General features: G+C 39.0%; 1 protein-coding gene across 2 annotated transcripts in view; it reads right to left on the bottom strand.

The window, feature by feature from the left end:
* Positions 1–20,020, bottom strand: part of kntc1 (kinetochore associated 1) — a 152,042-nt gene that overhangs the window by 59,545 nt on the left and 72,477 nt on the right. For both annotated transcript variants that reach the window (XR_015761265.1, XM_043715770.2), the window contains exons 37-44: positions 18,383–18,527; positions 16,438–16,494; positions 12,386–12,549; positions 10,420–10,524; positions 9,403–9,531; positions 3,554–3,670; positions 2,347–2,456; positions 147–351 (exon numbers count right to left, since the gene is read on the bottom strand). Coding sequence is in view for 1 of the 2 variants with exons in the window: in XM_043715770.2 (XP_043571705.2) it covers positions 147–351; positions 2,347–2,456; positions 3,554–3,670; positions 9,403–9,531; positions 10,420–10,524; positions 12,386–12,549; positions 16,438–16,494; positions 18,383–18,527 (1,032 nt within the window). In the remaining variant the exon portion in view is untranslated. The remainder of the gene's footprint in view (positions 1–146; positions 352–2,346; positions 2,457–3,553; positions 3,671–9,402; positions 9,532–10,419; positions 10,525–12,385; positions 12,550–16,437; positions 16,495–18,382; positions 18,528–20,020) is intronic.

Raw genomic sequence — 20,020 nt, 5'->3', positions numbered from 1 at the left:
TAAAACTATCATTTGAAGAAGAACCACAGTTATCAAGTATCTCTCAAAACGCAGCGAGCTGCTGAAAAATCTACAATATTGTTTTGCAATTACTGCTTTAAAAGTAGAACACAGATGCTTATCTATATTATTCCAAAATAGTTTACCTTGTGTAAAGTACCGCTCAAACTAATGACCAGGTCAGTTTTATATTTTAATAAAGGCAAGACTTCCATAGCTCTTTCCAAAAGCTCAGCAGGGGATTGTTTTATGCCTCCTGGCTCTTCTTTGCCATGGTGGCCACTTATGCCTTGCAGAAGAAATGTCTCTATGTATAGTTGCAGTGCAATGTCACTGTTCAGTCCAAAAGCACTACAATAAAAAAGTATTAAGACATTCAACTGATCACGAAGTTTCAAACTAAGGAAATATGTAATTCAGTTAATATATAAAGGCTGAGTAATAAAAGATTTCAAACTATTTCCATTACTATATACAATTACTAGCAATTGTCATGCCTTACTGGGCTAGCGTGCTGAAAATTAAACCCCTACCCCCACTCTTCCTGGAGTTATCATAAAAATTAAAAATTTTATTAAAATACTCAAAATTCCCTAACTTATCCGCTGCTCCTAAATCTACTTTCTCCAGGTAATTTTACTTACTTACACAGGCAACTAGTTCACATCTGTAAAGTCAATGACTTATTTTAAAAGTCACAGTTTACAGCAACTGATGAAAGGAAGTAAACTGGCTCTCTTCAGGCTTAAGGTATATTGAAAGCAGAGAGGGGACAGTTACTTCCTTTCCAGAGATCCGATGGTTTCTGGCCAAATATTAACACCCACAAGTTGTTCAACTATCTGGAATACAATCACAGTTGTTGGCAGGTAGAAGGCTTTTGTCATTGACAACAGGACACCCCTCTACAAATCTATCATCTACTTGTTGCCAACTGATTAACTCTTCGTAAGTGTCCATTTCCAACTCATCAGTATTAAACTCCCCAACTGCTTGAACAAACAGCAGGGTAAACTGCACTAACGATGTGTGTTGGTAATTTGTTTTTAAAAAGTGCAGCAATTCTTTCCGCATCTTTGCAGTTTTTAAAAATCTTTTTTCCATTTCAATTCATAATCAAGAATATAGAAAAATAAAAAGATACGATCTTTACACAATAAATAAGGTCATCATTGTGTACGGGGCCTTCAGCTGAGGTGATAATAGTAAGGAAGGGAATAGAGCAGAGGAGCTCAAGCAGTCAAGCTGGTCTCTCTGGGAAGGAAGAGTGCCTTTGTCAGAAAGAAGCCTCAAGCAGAGAGGGACAGACAAAGTATTTCCATAATCAGGTATGAACTGCAGGATTCATACCATTAAATACTTTTTCGCTAATTTAACCTTAACTTCCCTTCATATTTGTAACAAACTGATGCTTGTGGACTAAAGAATCCTGGTTTCATGTCTTTAAAGTCATCCATGTTCTTACGTCATGGAGACGTATCGCATGGAAACAGACCCTTCAGTCCAACTTGTCCATGCCGACCAGATATCCTAAACAAATCCAGAATCATTTGTCAACATTTGGGCCATTTCCCTCTAAGGTCCTCCTATTCATATACCCATCCAGATGTTTTATAAATGGTGTAATTGTATCAGCCTCCGCCATTTCGTCTGGCAGCTCATTCCATACAGGCACCACTCTCTGCGTGAAATTGCTTGTTTCAGTTCTCCCATTGATGGTTTATTGATAAATGGCTAAGTTGCATTTCTGAAGGCCTTTATTGACTGGAAGGAAACCGCTGAAGTCACCACACTTAAGTTCTCTTCTGAAAGATGACAATAACATCCACCAAAATTGGAAGGAACATTTTGAACTGTTCAATCATCACGAATCCACTGTGACAATTGGAACTCTCCAGGCTATTCCCTCAGTCTCCCATTGTAGAATTCATCAGCAAACCACCATTCGGAGAACTGTAACAAGCCTGTGGCACCAATGCCATTCCAGCTGGAGTCTCCAAAGGTGGTGGACTTTTGCATACTTCAAAATTCTGTCCACATATTGAGAATAAAAAAAAACTCCCCTCCCAACCTCAGGAATGTGACGAACAGACATATCTTCAAGAAGTGAGATAAGCCATGCTGTGGAAATTATCAAAGTAGTTCTTTTGTCCATGGTCCTGACATACCTATTTCTTGTGGCTGTAGAAATCCTCAATGAAGCACACTAAGATGACAGTCATGTAATTTAATTCCAACAGAGTTGAATTACTAGTTATGAGAATATTAGAAATTCTAACTTCCACATTAACACGTTTGTTTATTATTTTGATACTTCTACTGAACTGTTTCATGAATTTTAATTACCTGCAATACTGCATTATTAGCTGGGAGTTCACATTTGGATTTTGCACCAGGACATAAACACATTCCTTTCTTTTTGCTGGATTATCTCGAAGTGTCGACTGGAATGAGATCTAGATAAAACAGACATTAAGGGCTCTGAGAAATTAACAAATCACAACAACAACACATGAGGAGATGTTCAGGAAGTGACTGAAAATTTGTCAAATGAAATAAATTGTACTGTGTATTTAAATACCAATGGCACACACACACTACCATGGCAGCATCAGTGAAGAGTGCAACAGCCAAAATTTGGTGGCAGAGTCCTGCTTGAAGGAGACAATCCAGTGACATTTCACTGATCTGTGTGAAATCCTGATTTACACAGAAGTCTAACATTTGTAATAAGTGGAAAGTGCTCTCTACTGACACCAAAACTGCATTGTAATTCTTTAAATAAGTTCCCGGGACATGGGAAATACTGGCAGGGCAAGGTTGAAATGATTGTCCATCTCTAGATTCCCCACATTGGTAAAAATGTGACATTTTTCTAATCCATTTCATCAATTCTGCCAGAAAGGTATTAGGTCTAGAATTCCTGGATCTTGACAAGGCAATGATAATAAAAATCAGAACAGTATGTGACATCAGGAAAAAGGGATGGTAGACAGGAAAGATGATATTTTACCAGTCATTTGGCTGGAATTTTGTGGATTCAGAGGTTGTCTCACTGTGGGACTGAAAGCTGGTGGTAAACACATGTTGAGAGATGATGGGACTCCAGTTAGGATTTTGAGTGCAGCCAATTAAGAGACCACCATAAAATAGATGTCCAATTGAAGGTGTTAGCTCACCTCAAAGTTTCTGGCCTTTCAAAGCTGCTTCACAGATACTAAAGCATTCTCAAAGGTCAATTAGCTTTTTTTTAAGAATGCATTGGGTTCAGTCAGGTATCCCTCTGCAATCAGCTGCTGCCGGAGGCCCTATTTGGCCATGTAGTGAACCGTTGAGGAAGCAGTCCTCCCAAAACCATTGTTGTCTGCCATGGTCGAACTGTGGTTTCTCCCCATAGCAAGGACCTATGCCAACACTAGGGAAATCCTGGAAAAGCAAAAGTAACTACTGATTGGCTAACTCATTTGTTTAGTTAATTATCAGCAGGTCACTGAGCTGTACCTGCCAGTGAGAATATTCCTTGTCAAAACAACATTTTACTGAAGTTACTTACTCCAAGTTTACTGAGCTTCACACACCATTCCGTATCAACAATTAAGGAATTGAACTTCTCTTTCTGTTGCTCATCCTGAAGCAAATCAGCCAGTTTAGCACCAACGACAGCAACTGCCTGAAACAGTAAAACTTAACAAATGAGTAGGAAAACAGGACAGTTCCAACAGTTACTCTTCTGTAACGACTGAAAAAGGAATTTATTTTTACATATACCATACTTGCCCTAATAACAGAACAGTGCCACCATGCAAAGTCCAAAATTATCAAAGATTATGAAAGCTTAAACTATGCATATCAAAATGCATTATCTCAAGATTAAAAAAAAAGTCACGATAGATAATGTTTACACATAACATAACAATATCAATCACACTAGTGGCATCTAATGGTATGCAACAGTACCTTCAAACTAGGTATTTCTTTGAGAAGAAAGATCACAACTGCATTGAGGCCAAGATACATGTGAGCAAACAAAACAGATTTTAGGGGTTAGAGCAATCAAGGTATACGCTGCATTCACTGACAAAAAAAAAAGTTTGTACTAGCTGGTAAAATCTCCAGACAGCTCCCAAAAGTTTCATGATGAACAACCAGAGACGGATTGAGAAATGCCATTTGGTAGCAAGGAAGTGCCAAAAAGAAAATTAAATAGACAATGGATTTTTCATAAAAATGCTCACTTGAGAATTGGAGAAACAAAATAATATTTTTCTGTAAATGATTTAAACCCAGCTGAAATGATGTCTGAATTATTGCACTGTTGTTGGTTAACATAGAGAGCAGCCAATCACTGCAAGCCATTTCCTTCTCTAATTTTCATAAAGACTTGAATTCTGGGGCTGGAGGGATTTTTAAATTTGAAATGTGGAGCCTGCATTTTTAAAAAAAAACTGGAGTTATGTCCGATGACTTTTTCTATTTCTGGATGCTTGTGTTAAAGACAGTACAAATTGCCATTTGGTACACTATTATTAACTTTGCTAAGTCAAGAGAAATTCTAAGACAGATAAAGAAAGTGATGATGAAAGGGGTATAAAAAGGCCACAGTTGGATTGATGGATCTCAGGGGTATAAAAGGTTTTTTTTTTTAAAGATTAGATTACTTACAGCCCAACAAGTCCACGCCGACCCTCTGAAGAGCAACCCACCCAGACCCATTCCCCTGCATTTACCCCTTCACCTAACACTACGTGCAATTTAGCATGGCCAATTCACCTAACCTGCACATTTCTGGACTGTGGGAGGAAACCGGAGCACCCGGGAGGAAATCCACGCAGACACAGGGAGAATGGGCAAACTCCACACAGACAGTTGCCTGAGGCGGGAATTGAACCTGGATCTCTGGCACTGTGAGGCAGCAGTGCTAACCAGTGTGTCACTGTGCCGCCCAGGCCCCCACTTGTGGGGGAATAGGGGAATGCAATAGCTCCTGATGGTCCTGATAGGAATGTGTGATTTCTGAAACATTCAGCAAAAGAAATGTCAGTCTGAGAAATCCCAATACTGTCAGTGTCTGCCATGGATGCTCCAAAGACATCATGATATCCTTCCCCTTGGAGGACAGAAGGTTGAAAGAAGGTATTCCAATCATGAGGGTTTAAACAGAATAGATATGGAGAAATTGTTCTCAATCGTAAAACCAACAAGATCACACCGATACAGTAATTTGCCAATGAAGTAATGACAACATATGGAAATGCTTTCTCACACAGCTATCCTCTAGAATCTGGAATGGACTGCCTGTGTGTGGTGGAGCTACAGTGAATTAAAGCTTTCAAAAGAGAAATGGATGGTTATTTGAAAAGGATAATTTGCCACAATGATAGGATAAAAAGGCAGGAGTGTTACACGAGATGAAGTGCTCCTTTAGAGAGCCAACACTTGCATAACAATAGCCTCCTTCTGTGCTTGTGGCTGCATTTTCTAGTTCATATTCACAGCGATCGACATTTCCATCACTCAGTAATGTCCTTAAACCTCCTACAATCAGCTCCAATGTTCTCAGAACTTCTCCTCCTCGAGAATGTTCCTGGAATTGACAAGACAGACAATCTAATATATCTAGAGCTAAGTCTCCTTTTCCAGTATCTCTCAATCCTGTGCATAACAAATTAGAACTCCTGTTAATTAAACTATATTCTAACACAACTCTACTTTAACAAAACCTGATTGACCATTAGCAATGCTGCAGATAAAATTAGTTTATGTTCGAAAATGAATCAGCTAACATGCAATGTTAATGCAATACAAACAAATATTTTTTTTTAAAAAGAAAAGCAATTAAGATATTAAATAGTTAATTTACTTTTGAGTGTGAATAGATAGAATAGGATGTGTCTGCCGAGAAGTCTTTAGGTTGTGGAAAGAAATTGTACATTATCTAGTTTAAATTGTATAGGTGATAAATCAGAATTCAAATGTTTGGGAAGCGGATTTCAAGAAGAACCATGCCATGCACAATACAGTTTAATTGATAGGAGAATCTCTAAGCTGTTCCTAATAATGCAAATACTGTCTCCCAAATTCACTGCTCCATACCCTTCAATCTTAGACTCTGTTCCACTTCCTTGAAATACTCCTCCAAAGACTATTTTTTTGGGGAGTTTGTTCCCAATGCACAGCGCCATTGAAGATAGGATCTGTTGTGCAGTTGGGAAGTTGCCTGTATGCACCTACAATGCATGGGAATGATTTTACTCCAATTGGGACCTCATCAGTAATTCAGACTGGTACTGCAATCACCGGCATCTCCAAATCATGCAATCTTCCTGCTTTTCATATTGTAGTTCTATTTTTGGCTTGTAACTCAGTATAGGCTCTGAACTTAAAAGCTAGCAAATTGTTTGAAGCTGGCCAAAAAGACTGGATACATAACTGGCTAAATCATGGGACAATTCAATTTGTACCAGCATCACATCAGCTCTAATTTTGTGCACATGCACATGATGCTCCATCTAGTGGTAGTGTTAGCCTGAAACACAGGTCTTTTTTAAAAAAACCGGCACAAACATATATTGTAATTACAGCCACTACAGAATGACAATTATTCCAGCAGAGGAAAAGAGCCATTTGGTCTCTTGGGTGCACAGTGGTTCGCAATAGAAATAATTCACCTGACGTAATTCTTCCATATTCTCCCCATTGCTCTGCTGATTTTTATTTTTCAGATAACAATTCAATTCCCTCTTGAATGCTCTGTTGAACCTGCCTTCACAAGAAGTTCTGAGAACATTGGAGCTGATTGTAGGTGGTTTCAGGAACTGGCATCATTGGCAGGGGCACTTCTGAGTGATGAAATGTTGCTTGCTGTGGGATATGAACAAGAAAAGGCAGCTACACTCCTAACAGTTCAATGGTTCAAGAAGGTAGTTCACCACACCTTCTCAAAGGCAATTACGAGTGGCCAATAAATATTATCTCATAAAATGAAGGCCAGAAACCATTAAGGGTATTTTAAAAAGCTAATTCCGGATCTGAACCCGTCTACATTTCCCATTGACTACGTTACAAGTTGCCATTGCCTCTTTGGTCAATTACCTTAGTATGTATATATATTTTTTTAAAAATCAGGAAAATAGTTTTTATATATCTGTCCAGACAACTCATGCTTTTGAGCACATCTACCAAGTCATCTCTTAATCTTCTGTTCTTCAAGGAACAAAGCCCAAACTTCTCTAATCTACCAATGTAACTAAGGTTCCTGACCTCAAGTTGAACCTAGCTCCTTTGCTTCTGTATTGTATCCTCTCATATGGAGAAAGTGAGGGCTGCAGATGCTGGAGATCAGAGCTGAAAACGTGTTGCTGGAAAAGCGCAGCAGGTCAGGCAGCATCCAAGGAGCAGGAGAATCGACGTTTCGGGCATGAGCCCATTTCGGGCACGTTTCCTGAAGAAGGGCTCATGCCCGAAATGTCAATTCTCCTGCTCCTTGGATGCTGCCTGACTTGCTGCGCTTTTCCAGCAACACATTTTCAGCTCTGTATCCTCTCATAAAGCAAGTCCAGAACCCTGTATGCTTTACTAAACCATGCTCTCAACCTGTCATGTCACCATCAATCATTTATGTACATATACCCCTCGGTTCCTCTGCTCTGTTAACACATTTTAGAATGTACTCTTTATTTCAGCCAAAGTGAATCACATTTTTCCACATTAAATGTTGCCTGTCACTTGTCCACCCAGGGCTGATTCCTGAAGAAGGGCTTATGCCCGAAACATCGATTCTCCTGTTCCCTGGATGCTGCCTGACCTGCTGCGCTTTTCCAGCAACACATTTTCAGCATTTGTCCACCCACTCCACTAACCAATGTCCTTTTGAAATTTGACACAATTTTCCCCACAGTACATAATTCTTCCAAGAATTGTAACATTTGCCAAATTTGAAATCAAGACATGAACACCAAGATTTAGATCATTAATATACAACAGGAAGAGCAAGGATACCAACACTGAGGAACTCCCAACAAACATTAACCACAACTCAGTTTCCAGTCATTCAGCCAATTTTGTATCCATATTTGTACTGTCCCTTTTATTGCAGGAGAGATAACTGCTCAAATGTTTGTTGTTATTATTTCATTTCATTGATGTGGTCCAAGTGCACCACCTCAACAGTAATATCCTCATCAGCCTTCTTTGTTAACATGATCAACTATGCAGATATTAATTTATTCTGTTATTTACATAAAATTGTACTTATGCTTGTCTGATTTCAGCTTCATTGTGTCAAAAAGTTGAAATTGGATAAGAATTGGATCTTACTTCATTGATTTAAATTGGAGCTTATATCTGGAATCCAAATTTGAGACGACACCAAGGAACAATGAAGAACAGAACCAGGCGCCCGTGTGTAGTGATTACAATGAGGTAAGCCAGGTAGAGCTCATAGAATATGGGTTCCCTGATTGGGGCTGTTAATCTAGTCCAGTCAGGGAGGCTTGGCTGACAGATAAGAACAGGAATGTCAGACATCTTGTTCACTCAGAGCTAACTCTGAGGGAGCTGAATCAGTGTCAAGTGTAAATAAAGGGTGACAGGATACTGGCCTCTGTGGAGTGATTTCATCCTGAGAATCTGAAAGTAGTCCTGAACAAAACTAGATAGGATGGTGAAGAAGGCGTTTGATATGCTTTCTTTTATCGGTCAGAATATTCAGTACAGGAGTTGGGAGGTCATGTTGCGGCTGTACAGGACATTGGTTAGGCCACTGTTAGAGTATTGCATGCAATTCTGGTCTCCTTCATATCGGAAAGATGTTGTGAAACTTGAAAGGGTTCAGCAAATATTTACAAGGATGTTGCCAGGGTTGAAAGATTTGAGCTTTAGGGAGAGGCTGAACAGGCTGGGGCTGTTTTCCCTGGAGCGTCAGAGGTTGAGGGGTGACCTTATAGAGGTTTATAAAATTATGAGGGGCATGGATAAGATAAATAGCCAAAGTCTTTTACCTGGGTTGGGGGAGTCCAGAACTAAAGGGCATAGGTTTAGAGTGAGAGGGAAAAGATATAAAAGGGACCTAAGGGGCAACTTTTTCACGCAGAGGGTGGTACGTGTATGCAATGATCTGCCAGAGTAAGTGGTGGAGGCTGGTACAATTGCAACATTTAAGAGGCATCTGGATTGGTATATGAATAGGAAGGGTTTGGAGGGATATGGGCCGGGTGCTGGCAGGTGGGACTAGATTGGGTTGGGTTAGCATGGAAGGGTTGGACCGAAGGGTTTGTTTCCATGCTGTACATCTCTATAATCTAACTGTTTCCTCAAAACATAAGATTTTGACTTCTGTGATAAATGCACAAATATTAATACAATGTCATAATTTAAGGATTTTTAATAAAGAGTTATACATACCAGAATTTTGTTATAATTTTGCCACGCATCATTGATGAAAGTCCACAGCTTCTCAAATACAACATTCTTTGGTAACAATGTGCAGTATGCCAGTGCTAAGTCAGTGTCAACTATACGATAGTTAAACAACTAAGAAATTAAAAAAGAAGATTTTAATATCGAAATGTTGGCCGAGATAACCTGAATAAAACTATTTGTGTATTTCTTTAAAAAAAATTATAAAGACAATAAAATTACCATTCAATATTGATTTATGTATAACTTTGATGATACATGACTCCGTGTACTTCAACAAATTATACTAATGAATGAATACAAATGGTAACGATACAACTATATTTTCCTTACTTGGGAACTTCATAAAGAAGTTCACTCTAAAGATACAGCAATCATTTTTCTACACTGAAGATATCTCCAAAGGGCATATCATTATAAGAAATATATGCACATTTGGTTTATTCAGTAAATATATAACAAAGTGGCAAATTCCATTTCTGGCTAACACAAAATTAGCTGTTCATAGTCATCACAATCACATTCATTGTCTTCAGGTTTTGGGAGAAAAATAATTTAGGATTTCTCTTTTGGATTTAAGTCCTATGACTCCGTCCAATAACTCGGCATTTGATAGCAAGGTGAAAATCATCAAGTTGACTTCAATTCCACTATGGTCTGCTGACCTCACTCAAGAAGAATAGTTTCTTTTCCAGGATACCATGTCACTATTTGGAAGATGCTGACTTGACCAAGATGTTTCAGACTCAAATCTCCACTGTACTCATGCTTCAGCCAGCAGTGGAAATAAGAGCATTACAGTTAGCCTCTACACCCCTGAAGAAGGTGGGGTGGAAAGGGAGAATGTCAGACTTCATACAACTGAATTGTATCTCACAACTCTGGTAAGAAATGTACAAATGAAGAAGAGTTGTAAGAAAGTCAAATAGCCTGTCAGTACTCAGCTATAAAATGTTCGTTTAAGGTGGAGGAGGAAATTGGGGGAATGAATGCTCTAATTACCTTGTGCAGCAATGCCAGGGAATTCTTTTTAACAATTGAAAAGGCCATATTTCCAATGTCAATGACGAAATCTTTGAGTTCCTTCAAGTCTTGACCCCCAAAAAGCTGTAAGTATAGAAAACAAAAGCTTATTAATAATTGATTGTATTTAGAATGGAAAGCAAAAAGCAAATTGCAAGCTTGTTGCAAAGCCTCATATGAAGTAGTCTTTACATAAAAATGCCACTTTTCAACTAAAAAAGCCCAAACTGTCGTAAACTCAACCACACTAATTTATTTGAAAACAGTTCACTGACACCCAATCAGGTTATGCCTGGAAGTATTAGCTGGAAATCAAAAGTTTGCCAACCAAGCTATTCCAGTTAGAAAAATTAGTCTTTAGATACTCTTCAATCAGAACACAGCACTTTTACATGCACACAATTTGAAACATAACAGTAGTATGGAATCAGTTTCCTTATTCTAATATGACCTCAGTAGTGAGAAAGCAGGCAGATAAACAATTCAATTACATGCAGAGCTTGAAACAACCAGTGAGTACAAGACAACAATCGATTCAGCCACTTCAGATTACAAGTTGAATTTTATGATAAAACTAACAGCCAGCAATCAGACAGTACAAGTGGGATTAAATGCAGTTTATCAGGACAGGAAACACGCAGTCGAGCCCAATTAATTGTCGGAGAGACCCTGTGATAATTTCACCAGTGGCAGCAATTCCTTGTCCATTTAAATTGAAGGGAAGAAGGGTTGATACTAGAATTCAGCGTCAGGGACCAGTTATCAATTATCTTATATTAACAAGCCAATTGTCAGGCATTATAGAATCACAGAATCCCGACAGTGTGGAAACAGGCCATTTGTCCCAACAAGTCCACATTGACCCTCCGACGAGTAACCCACTCAGACCCATTCCCCTACCCTTACTACTCTACATTTACCCCTGACTAATGCACCTAACCTACACATCCCTGAACATTATGGGCAATTTAGCATGGCCAATCCATCTAACCTGCACATCTTTGGACTGTGGGAGGAAACCAGAGCACCTCAAGGAAACCTACACAGACACAGGGAGAATGTGCAAACTCCACATAGACAGTTGCACGAGGCTGGAATTGAACCCGGGTCCCTGGCGCCGTGAGGCAGCAGTGCTAACCACTGAGCCACCGTGCTGCCACTAAATTATAGTTTAGTGTCAATTTATTAGTCATACTATACTTGTTTTACTAACTTTAAATAAGATATTTTGGTGCTGCTCTTTGCATGATCAAGGAAGCTAACATCAAGAATGGGTGGGGTGGGGGAGTCAACAGTGATCACTGAAAGCCAACCCCCTGCAGCCTTACCTATAAGCCCCTCCAGCAACACGCATCCTACTGTCACAAGGTTTTTGTCTGGGATCCCACAATGATCTTCTAGTGAGAATTTAATTACTAATTGCCACTACTCCCAAATTGGGGAAAAAGAGCAGCTGCCAACCCCTAACTGGATTACAGCTCTAAGACAGTGGACTTCAGTCATAGTAAAAGGGTCAACATCAACCACTTAAATGCCTGCATAGCATGTGATTCAGTTGAGGCTTCCTCACAGAATGACAGGGATTCCTGGCTGTTTCCTTATTGGTGCTCAATACCCATGTCAGCCCAGCCCAGCCCACAAACTGGGACGGGAACTCAGGTACAGTAGAAACAGTAGCTGAAGCCCCTGATGGCTGCAACAGAGACTGGGGATTTTACAGGTAAGAATGGAGTATAGGAACTGGAGCCGGGAAGAAAAGAGGGAATTCAGGACTAAAAGCGGGACTGGAAGCAGTGTGAGGAATGGTCATGTGCATATTGCAGGAAGTCTGTGGCAAAAGACATTGAAGCAAAACTCACGTTAAATAAATACACCTGCATTAATTTTTTTAATGTTGAACTGAAACAACATGAAATGAGACTATGTTTAGCTGGACTTACTGTACCTTTTTACTCAAGTTTAAATTCATGTTGTTCGAAACTAAATGTTGATGACAGCATCCAAAAGAGTTGATGGTTAGCTGCAAAGCTAGCTGCAATTGGCTATACTCTTGCAAATTCTGCAGCAGGCTAGACATGGGCGTCGAAACTGGCTTCAAAGGGTTCTCACCTGGATATAAAATAAGACATTTTAGAGTTATTGAATAAATAGTATATTTTAAGACAATGTAGACACACAAAGTGTGAGCCATGAAACAAAAGTGTGCAAAACCTGGGTTTACTTCCAATCAAATTGTTTTGCTCAATTTTCCTTTCTAAAGCAGAATTTGAAGAAGTACTTAACAAGACTGGTCAGTTTACCGCCTTTTCTGTCAACATATTGCTGCATTTACAGCAAATTTTCAATAATCTCTAGTAATAGAATCTGCCTTGAATTTAAAGATCATTTGATCATTTGATTTTATAGCTTATTTAACTTAACATGAGACATGGATGATCACTCGGTTACTTTCTCTGGTTGGAAAAGGATCATTCTCCCCACAAAGAAACAAACAGTGTTAGGCTTAGTTGCAATACCCCTCAACAGTGAAATAGCCTATTTATACACAGTGCATGTGCTCATACCTCCTTGATGGCAACTCGACCAAAATAGCACAAGACCTCATGGAAATATCTCAAAAAAATGTTAACTACAGGATAGGGACAAAAGAAAGATTTAGAAAATCTTCATTGGATGTAGGTTTGCTCGCTGAGCTGGAAGGTTCATTTTCAGATGTTTCGTAACCATACTGGGTAACATCTTCAGTGAGCCTCCGGTTGAAGCACTGGTGGTGTAGCCCGCTTTCTATTTATATGTTTGGGATTCCTTGCGTTGGTGATGCTATTTCCTATTGTGACGTCATTTCCAGTGTCAACGTCATTTCCTGTTCTTTTTCTCGGGGGGTGGTAAATGGGATCCCAGTTAATAGAACATAGAACATAGAAGAATACAGCGTAGTACAGGCCCTTTGGCCCTCGATGTTGCGCCGATCCAAACCCACCTAACCTACACTAGCCCACTATCCTCCATATGCCTATCCAATGCCCGCTTAAATGCCCACAAAGAGGGAGAGTCCACCACTGCTACTGGCAGGGCATTCCATGAACTCACGACTCGCTGAGTAAAGAACCTACCCCTAACATCTGTCCTATACCTACCACCCCTTAATTTAAAGCTATGCCCCCTCGTAATAGCTGACTCCATACGTGGAAAAAGGTTCTCACGGTCAACCCTATCTAAACCCCTAATCATCTTGTACACCTCTATCAAGTCACCCCTAAACCTTCTTTTCTCCAATGAAAATAACCCCAAGTGCCTCAGCCTTTCCTCATACGATCTTCCTACCATACCAGGCAACATCCTGGTAAACCTCCTCTGCACCTGTTCCAGTGCCTCCACATCCTTCCTATAGTATGGCGACCAAAACTGCACACAATACTCCAGATGCGGCCGCACCAGAGTCTTATACAACTGCAACATGACCTCAGGGCTCCGGAACCCAATTCCTCTACCAATAAAAGCCAGTACGCCATATGCCTTCTTCACCGCACTATTTACCTGGGTGGCAACTTTCAAAGATCTGTGTACATGGACACCAAGATCCCTCTGCTCATCCACACTACCAAGTATCCGACCATTAGCCCAGTACCGTGTCTTTTTGTTACTCTTTAATGTGGTTGTTGATAGAGTTCCAGTTGGAATGACATGCTTTGAGGAATTCTCGTGGTTGCCTCTGGTTTGTCCTAGGATGGATGTGTTGTCCCAGTCGAAGTGGTGTCCTTCCTCATCTGTATGTAAGGATACTAGTGAGAGTGGGTCATGTCTTTTTGTGGCTAGTTGATGTTCATGTATCCTGGTGGCTAGTTTTCTGCCTGTTTGTCCAATGTAGTATTTGTTACAGTTCTTGAAAGGTATTTTGTAAATGATATTAGTTTTGCTTGTTATCTGTTTAGGGTCTTTCAAGCTCAGTAGCAGCTGTTTTAAAGCGTTGGTGGGTTTGTGGGCTATCATGATGCCAAGGGGTCTGAGTAGTCTAGCAGTCATTTCTGAGATGTGTTTGATGTCGGGGAGAGTGGCTCGGGTTTCTGGACGCATTTTGTCTGCTTGTTTGGGTTAGTTGCTGAGAAATTGGCGGACTGTGTTCACTGGGTACCCATTCTTTTTGAATACACTATATAGGTGATTTTCCTCTGCTCTGCACAGTTCCTCTGTGTTGCAGTGTGTGGTGGTTCGTTGAAATAATGTTCTGATACAGCTTAGTTTGTGGATGTTGGAGTGATTGCTTCTGTAGTTCAATATTTGGTCCGTTTGTGTTGTTTTCCTATCAATGCTGGTTTGAAATTCCCCATTGGCTGTTTGCTCTACTGTGACATCCAGGAATGGCAGTTTGTTGTTGTTTTCCTCTTCTTTAGTGAATTTTATGCTGGTAAGGGTATTATTGATGGTCTTGAAGGTTTCCTCTAATTTGTTTCATTTAGTGATGACAAAAGTGTCATCCACGTAGCGGACCCAAAGTTTGGGTTGGATCGTTGCAGAGCTGTTTGTTCGAGTCTCTGCATTACTGCCTCTGCTAAAAACGCTGATATCGGAGATCCCATGTGTTTTCCGTTGGTTTGTCTGTAGGTTTTGTTGTTGAAGTTGAAGTGGATGGTAAGGCATAGGTCCACTAGCTTGGCCAATCTGTCAGCTGGTGTTCCAGGAGCAAGACTATGGAACTGAGAGGGACTCCTAGCTTATGAATTTTGGGTAGTCCATAGAAGCGTGGTGCATTGGATCCATCTGGTCGCATTTTCTGGAAGTCGGTCTTATCCATTTCTCCAACCCACCAACACACTAAAACAGCAGCTAATAGACTGTGAAAACCCTATACAGACAAGCAAAACTAATGTCATTTACAATATACCTTCCAAGAACTGTAACAAACACTACATTGGACAAACAGGCAGAAAACTAGCCACCAGGATACATGAACATCAACTCGCCACAAAAAGACATGACCCACTCTCACTAGTATCCTTACACGCAGATGAAGAAGGACACCACTTCGACTGGGATAACACATCCATCCAAGGACAAGCCAAACAGAGACATGCACAAGAATTCCTTGAAGCATGGCATTCCAACTGGAATTCTATCAACAAACACATTGACTTAGATCCCATTTACTACCCCCTGAGAAAAAGAACAGGAAATGACATTACCAACCCAAAGAAACCCAAACATATAAATAGAAAGTAGGAATCATCAGCAGTGCTTCGGCCGGAGGCTCACTGAAGATGTTACCTAGTATGGTGATGAAACGTCTGAAAATAAACCTTCCAGCTCAGCGAGCAAACTTATATCTAGAACCTCAACCCGAGCTAAAAATCTTCTCAAAACTCAGTAAAGTCTTTACTGCAGGAGTTATACCTTCCCACTTTCTAAGTCAACCATCCTGTTACTTTAGAGTGACAGAGCAAAATTTTACTAATTACAAGTAATATTTGTCCATAAACAGGAATTAAGATTTTCCAAAATATTTTTACATAGATTCTTACTCTAATGGGGAGGCTTCAACCCATTCATCTAAGCTGGACTTTTTGAAAAATTCCATTTTAAAAATTCACTGGCATTTATTGCTCATCCCAAATTAGCCGTGAGAAGGGTGAGTGTGAAAATGCTTTATGAACTACTGTTATCCATGTACTGCAGGTACACGCATACTATTTAGGGAGGGTGTTCCAGATTCTCACCTGATGACAGCCAAGAACAACAATATAATTCCATGTCAGTACAGTGTGCTTTTGAAAAGGAACTTGTGGTTGGTGATGCCCCCATGCTTCTGTTGTCGTTGACCTTACAATGGTTGAAGGTGTATGTTTGGAGGTTGCTCTCAAAAGGAGCTTTGAGTTACTGAATCCGAAAGGTAAAAGAGGAGGACCTAAACTACTGTGTCATACCTCATAACAATTATATGATATTCCAAATTTCCCATGTATAAATGTTGATTTCATTAGATTTAGATAACTATATAAATACCTGCTATACTTGGGCGCATTGGCAAGCCAACGCAGTCCAATGGATAGAGTTTTTTATCTGCATAAAATAAGAATTGTGTTAAACAGATAGTAAAGTAGATATTTTTAAGATTGCATACTAAATCTTCACGTTACCAATATTACAGTACGGTTTGTTCATTACACGTTGTTTCATATGACTCACAGAATCTTTAACACCTTTTAATAGTTGCTAGGCAACAGTAGATTGGCAAACAAGCAGCATATGGCATGTGACACTTCATTCTGAATACAAATTAGCATAATATCTATGCAACAGTTTAGATTTACAACAAGGAGTGGGTTACAAGTGAATAAAAATTAATCTCAGAATTTAAAAGGATAAAGTAAAATCTCAGCTGTTGCTCATTTTATATTTTAAATTCTAAATATTACTACACATTTCTACAATTTTATTAATATACAAAATATCCTGGGAAGACACAGATTGTAACTCAGCTTCTTGTAGCTGTAGTTTGTTGAACTAATTTTAACAGAATTTCTTAATTGATGTCATATTTATTTAGATCTCTCTAGAACAAAATCGATTAATGAACAGCTGTTTAGAACTAGTTCACATCACACTTGCCCTGGAGGAGTATCTTAACATGTCTGAACAGTTTGATCAACATTTTTAAAGAACTAATCTAGTTAATAGATAAATATAGTAACTGAATTTTTCACCACTCCTTAAGTGGAGAAATTTTGCAGATGGAAACAAGATGATTTCAATAATGATTTGCAACCTTCACATAGCACATTAAATTTTTAACTTTCCTTAAATTAAATGGAATATTTTTGACTAAGCTGGCCTTTATTTCAAAGAGAGTTAAGTATAAAAACAGAAAAGCCTTGTGAAACTATAGAGGGTACTAGTCAGGCCACGGCTGGAAAACTGAAGTTTTAGAAGCAGTTCACAGAAGATTCATTAGGCTCATCCTGAGTATGGAGGGATTGTCTTACAAAGCAAGGTTGTGTAGATTGGGCCTGGCCTCCTTGCAACATACAAGATTCTTAGGGACATGACAGATTGGATACACAGTGGACTGTAGAGGGTGGTTTGTTCAGTATATTCAAGGATGAGATACACAGATTTTTAAGCAGTAATAGAATCAAGGGTTATAGAGAAAGGCAGGAAAGTGGAAGATTATCAGATCAGCTATAAGTCATTGAATGGCAAAGCAGAATCAATGGGCTGATTGGCTTGCTTCGACCCCTATGTCTTGTGGACTCATGGTAAGATGATAATGGTGCAACCAAGGTCAAAGGACATCCAGGGCCTGAGCAAACACAGTAATTGACTGTCAGCACTTAAACACAAAATCACACAGAAGGATTGAGAAATACAAAGGACCAAGAAGGAAATTTAATGTAAAAAATCAGATACAGAAAGGGAAATAAAGACTGACTGGATTAGGGGAGAAATGGATACTCAACTTTAAAATACAAAATATATTCAATTTTTAAGTTGCGTCTGAAGGAACATGACCTCACAATTTTATTAGTTAATGTTCAGGATCAGAGAGGTTGACAGGCAATAGTTAACAATTATTACATAAAAGGATAGATATCCATGATATAACAAGACTCAATTATGAGGAGAGTTTTGTTCTCAGCTGCTATACTAATATAGCAACTTCAGCAATCAAAGTACATCACTGCGTGTAAATGTGAAATATTGTTTTCACAAAGCTAACCACATCGTGGTGCAACTTGGACAGCAATTTTGGATAATATTGTTTAGTTGCATATTTGCTCCTCATTCAATAGAGATATTTATATTAATAGACAAATAAGAACCAACATCATTATTCTTACCATTATTCTGACATTAAAAATCAGGATTAAATTTGACATCAAAACAAGCTGAATAAAATGAAAACAAATCAGATTTTTAGAAATCTAGATTCGACAATCAGTTACTATACCTGGAGAATAGGACACAAACGAAGTTGTAATTTCATACATCACAGGCATCACTGATAGGTGATCGAGAACAATGCCATCTTCTGTGAAGTAATCTTCAAAGGTCCACTCATCGTAGGGGTCTTTGTCAGTTTCCAAAGTTGTCACCTTCTCAAACAAAAGTACACACTTTAATAATCTAACAATTTACAAAGTTTTAAAATTCTTACTCCTTATTAAACAAGAAAAGGACTAAAGCAAAATACTGCACATGCTGGGAATCTGAGATTATAAAGCAGAAAATGCTGGAAGCACTCAAGTCAACAATTCAGACAGCATTTATGGAGAGGAAAAACAAAGTTGACTTTTCAGGATGATGATCTTTCATCAAATCTGGAAAATTTCAAACTTTTTAGTTTAAAAGATAGTTTAAATTAAATACAAGACAGTTATTAAATGAAGGTTAGTTTTGCTCTAACATCGATGAAATAGTGCACAGTTTTGATCATCTTACTTATGGAGGGACACACTTGCACCGGAAACAGCTTAAAGAAAGTTCATTATGATGGCTTCTGAAATGAAGAGGTTTGTTTTATGATGAAAGTTTGGAGTTTAGAGGAACAAGAGTTGTTCTTGTTGGAATGTAAAATATACTGCTGAGATTTGAGTAGATGCCAAGCGGATATTTCCCCTTTTGGGGAAACTAGAACTGGGGGAGGAGGGAGTGTCACAGTTTCAAAACAACAATATCCCATTTGACAGAAAGAGGAGGAAGAGTTACTTCTCAAAGATTCGTTGCTGTTTCAAATTCTCTTTTCTCCTCAAGGAGTCCATTAAAAGCAGAAATGCTTTTTTTTCAAGCTTATATTTGTATTAAAGGAGACAGAAAGAGGTCAGAGAGGGATCAGGACTGAAAAATTAAAATAGCAAGCAATTAGAAGCTTAGGGTCATTCTTGCAAATTGAAGTCTGTCGTTCTGCAGTATTATCACCTAATCTGTGTTCAGGCTCCCAGTGCAAAGGAAAATTCACCATGATCAGTGAACGCCTTTTACAGACAGAGGATTTCAAATCAGCAGTCACAGGGCCAAGACTGTGCTAAGTTTCAGATATTCCCAGATTTTGGACCAGATAATAAATAAAATCAGGTAAGGCAGCATTTTACTGGCAAACTACCTCAGTTCCTGCAGCTCTACACAATTACATCTCTCCCAGACAGGATACCAAAGTTAGGCTGAATTGCAAGTGCCATTCACAAAGGAAGGTGATTGACCAGAACAGAAGCAATTGTTGAGGCAGACCATGACAGAGTGGTTTAAGGAGGACTTTCAAGAGCAGATCAGCAAAAGCAATGAATTGTAATACCTTGTGAAGTTTAATGAGATTTGATGGCTCACCATGCTGTTGACATCTTTTCCATAGATGTTCCTGAGAAATCTATGGAATTGATCTTAAGATCTACCTTTATTGCACTTGTTATTTGTATGCATTGTGAGGTGCTCACAGTCTACTTCCCATATTTATCAAGTTAATTCTGGATGTTAGAATACAAGTTGTACCTCTATTGTATATTGCATTACTGTTTTAACGTTGTACACTAAAGCTTACTTTTTTTAAATTCAAAACTGTGGAATCTCCTGATCAAATTCTCTTAGTAAATCC

Source organism: Chiloscyllium plagiosum, unplaced genomic scaffold, assembly GCF_037043375.1.
Source record: "Chiloscyllium plagiosum isolate Xiang-an unplaced genomic scaffold, Cpla_swu_hap1 HiC_scaffold_24, whole genome shotgun sequence".
Lineage (NCBI taxonomy): Eukaryota > Metazoa > Chordata > Chondrichthyes > Orectolobiformes > Hemiscylliidae > Chiloscyllium > Chiloscyllium plagiosum.
The sequence above is the reverse complement of the archived record's forward strand: the minus strand, read 5'-3'. Positions and strand labels throughout refer to the sequence as shown.